At 40.1% G+C, this 3,983-nt stretch overlaps 1 protein-coding gene across 4 annotated transcripts in view; it reads right to left on the minus strand.

Moving 5' to 3' along the window:
* The window catches only part of cacna1ha (calcium channel, voltage-dependent, T type, alpha 1H subunit a), a 114,406-nt gene that overhangs the window by 56,446 nt on the left and 53,977 nt on the right, over nucleotides 1-3,983 (minus strand). For all 4 annotated transcript variants that reach the window (XM_032536676.1, XM_032536677.1, XM_032536679.1 and 1 more), the window contains exons 3-5: nucleotides 3,554-3,665; nucleotides 2,573-2,706; nucleotides 1,398-1,495 (exon numbers count right to left, since the gene is read on the minus strand). In XM_032536676.1, the coding sequence (XP_032392567.1) occupies nucleotides 1,398-1,495; nucleotides 2,573-2,706; nucleotides 3,554-3,665 (344 nt within the window). The remainder of the gene's footprint in view (nucleotides 1-1,397; nucleotides 1,496-2,572; nucleotides 2,707-3,553; nucleotides 3,666-3,983) is intronic.

The following is a 3,983-nucleotide window of genomic DNA, read 5'->3' on the forward strand; positions in this document are numbered from 1 at the left end:
TGTATTTTGAGGTTGTACCAGAATAGGTTTACATGGTTTAATGTTCAAAAAACACCATGCTTTTGTTGTACCACACATTGCTGCAAATACTGTTTTAACCCGGTGTGTTTAGGTCTCTGTTTTAGCTACAGAGTGAGACATTCTTCTATAATATCTTTGTTGGGAGTCGCACATGTGCGGTAGCTAGGTAAGATCACCTAGATAACTCTTTCTCCAACTTTGGTCAGTACAAGGCAGGATCCGCTGGGAGACCTCTTCCTAACAAGGGCACACTTGTGGAATACCTGCAGAACAGGCACATGTAAGTAGTTCTTTTGTAGATTATGGTGAACTAGTGAGTGTTGTAGCAGTGTTTTGCCATTGAGAACGAGCTAGTATGCTACAGTTAGCCACCTCATCTCAGCTAGTAATGTAGAAAGCCGTGCAGACAGCTCACCCAGAGACTGAAAGCAGAGAAAAGTCAGAAACCTATATCTCACTCAAAACAGCATTGATAGTTTTTTTTTCCAAGTTTGTATGCGTGTGGAGACACAAAATATCACCCCAAATCCCAGAAAAAGGGATTTTTTTTCATAATATGGGAAATGTAATAAAATGGCTACTGATATTGGCAGGCTGAACCTGAAAATAAAACCGCTTGGCTGCCTGCCTAATGTATGCTGGTTAATAATCTTGTACATTGTTATGACACCATTGTCTAGTGATCCGCTTTAGCTGTAGATTCATGGCCCCTTCTGTCACATAGCTTTTAAGTAAAATGACAAACTATGTGCAAGTTCTCACTCAGCACTGGCACGGTGCAAGCCCTGGAAGTGAGATTAAAGCAAACATCCAAGTCCTGGATCATTGGTCAACTCAAGTTAAGTAGTGAGAATACACACACACACCAATATTATATGTATATATACAGTATATAGTATAGTATATATATATATATATATATATATTTAAATATATATACATATATTTTCCATGTAGTTTTGCTTCAGTAACGCTTAGTGCAAACTAAATGAATGATTACAGGTGGCTAACATTACAGAGTACAGTGAGCATAGGTTAAATCCTCATACCTCGGGGCGTTTTGTGTATGGTGGTTGAAAAAAAATGCAATATGATGTAAAATTCACATACATTACCTGTGCTGTGTGTATATTACAATAAGTTAATTTTGTCAGTATTGGGGAAGGAAGCATTTTGCAGCAGCTAATTATGCAAAGTTGATCATGACAAATAATAGCATTTTCATGTTCAGTATGAATGCTACATAGTATAGACAAAGCATGAAAATGCTTTTGTCTTTCTTTTGAAAACCAGTAATGAACATTTTCTGTCCTACCTGCTAAATGTGTTCAGATGGTGACAGAGGCATCCCTGCAAATGTTCAAACATGGACTTACTTGGTACTCTGTTGATAGCCCGCAGTGGCCTGAGCACTCGGACGGTACGAATGGCTGAGAGACTGGCGTTGTGGCCATCCAGAGAATACTCCAGCACCCTGAAAACATTCAAAGTAAAGCAAGAGTTTTTACTTTATGTTCTGAACTCACATGCATGCAGATGTAGCTACGCGAGGCAATAAAACATGAAAAATAAAAACACCAAAAATATAAGAATGCTTATGCATAATGACAGCTTCCCACATAATTACTGTGCATATGGTATTTAATTACATAGAGTCAAATGCACCTTTGCCTCTGTATAGTCTATATTGCAGCACTCAAACATCAGAAATGCGACATGTAGGTAGAGAGAGAGAGAGAGAGAGAGAGAGAGAGAGTGAGTTATGGTCTCAATTGTGTTCCGGTACTTGCCCTGGGATTGTGCTGGCTGCGTGAGGAGTATGTGTGGTCATATTGGCTCAGCCCTCAGAGCGTGGGAGTATCTAAAGGAATGTCTGCTACCAATTGAGTCCTGCCCTCGACTCAACCTATATAGTGGCCCCGGGGTGTGCAGCTGACCCTAACAACAGCATACAGTACTCCTCCAGGCTTCAGGTTATTGGTCTTGGTTACTGATAGGTGCTTGTTAAGGCTGCTCATATTGGTAAATATTATACTGAATATCTCTTATCTCTGAGAAACTAAATCTTAACTGGCTGATTGTTTTCACCCAGATGGCATGGTGCCATTAAAGATGCAATTTAAAATAAATGGGGCGACTGCAGCATTCTAGTGTGGTGGCGCCTGATGAGGATACATGTCATACATCCACATCATTGCACTCATATTACACAAGATGGGATGGGACAAAGCGCAACGACTGTATGTAAGGGAAACGTCTATTTTGCCAATGACAAGATATTGTGAGGACAAGCAGATATATAAACACACCCACAGGCATTTAGACTTGTGTAATGTGTGAGCTGTGAGTAGCCATATTTACTCCTCTGTCACAAAAACTGTGCGTATTGGTGCATGCTTCTTTCTCTGTGAAATCACATTTGTCTGATTGTTTACTTTGTGTTCTGAAAAATGTTATTTCATTCAAAGCAGACTGCTATTGCCTAGATGCAAATGACAGAGAAAATCGGGCAATTTGTGGCAATGAGCAAAATACATTACGGGATACTAACCCTGCCATGACGATGACGAAATCAAGCTGGTTCCACTTGTCACCTAGGTAACAGTTGGAGCCAAAGATTCCCAGGGCCACCATCTTGATGACCATTTCCACAGCAAAGAAAGCAAAGATACAGTCGTCCAATACCTGAAGAAACATGGTCAGAAAAATAAACACAATCAGAATTACAACAATAATAACAAGAGGAATTTAAATTCTTGCCAACAGAAAAAGGTTAAGTCATTTTTAAGTTTCCTCATCAATTTTAAGTCACATTTCCAAAGAAGCGGCGGAAAAGCCAGCGGAGGTTGTTGGAAAATACATTTTTGTCTACATTAGGTAGATTCATCCCAGCAGGGAATAGCTCTGGCTTAGCGTGGTTATGGCTGTCTCTCAATTAATTATAGTAGACATCCTAATACAACAAAAAGAACATCTGTATTTGAATATAATGAGCCCATCTCAGTGGGCCAGGAATCAACATTGCACAGTATGAGCATGTTGAACCAAATGAGACAAGAAAAAGAATGAAAGAATTTTTCATTACAATTTGTTTCCCCTTTTTTGTTGTTGTTGCACTTCCTGTCACTTAACAGCAACTTAAAACAAAAAATAAATCCCTGGTGAAAAAGAATAAGGCTATGCATCCTTTTTATTTGCCCCCATGAGTGATGCTAACTTTGGATTTTCCACATTACTCACTAATGCTGACTTTTAAAGCTGGTTAAGTAAATACTAAAACATGGCACATGAGTAAAGTGAGAAGAGTTTATGTAAAAGAACCTCAAACATGTCATCAAGGTAGCAAAACCTTGTCCCACACTATTATTACCGTATGGAAACACGTTTAGTGTCCACATTGCACAGCCTTCTTTAAAATCTACTGTTATGAGTAGCACTGAGGTAAATGTTCTGCCATCAAGAGAAAGCACACATAAACTGTAAGATTACGTGCTCATGGATCCAGTTATAAGGGCGAAGGTGTTCCACTGACCTGTAGGATGCGGCACCACTCTGACTGACACGTGACGTCTTCACAGGGCTGGAACATCCCCAGAGTCACGCAGTTGAGCAGGATCACCAGCATGGATACGTGCTCAAACCATGTGCAGGAAGAGGGTTAAGGCCAAAACACATAGGATGTAACTTGTTCTATACATTACACTGTTCATTCCGGGGGAGATACAATGGAATCACAGAAAAACAACAACTTAAACAATCAGATGCAGTTGAAAACGCACACAAAATGTTCTCAGTCTGCTTTTAAATGATGTTAATGATGCATCATCATGGCTGGGGATGGCTTTTTCTGTAACACAACCTCCAGTGCTCAGCACAGGTGCATTCACGGCAGGCAGGTGCAAGCCACACACAAACACAGACACAGACACAGACACAGACACACACACACACACACACACACA

The sequence above is a fragment of the Etheostoma spectabile genome, chromosome 15 (assembly GCF_008692095.1).
Source record: "Etheostoma spectabile isolate EspeVRDwgs_2016 chromosome 15, UIUC_Espe_1.0, whole genome shotgun sequence".
NCBI lineage: Eukaryota > Metazoa > Chordata > Actinopteri > Perciformes > Percidae > Etheostoma > Etheostoma spectabile.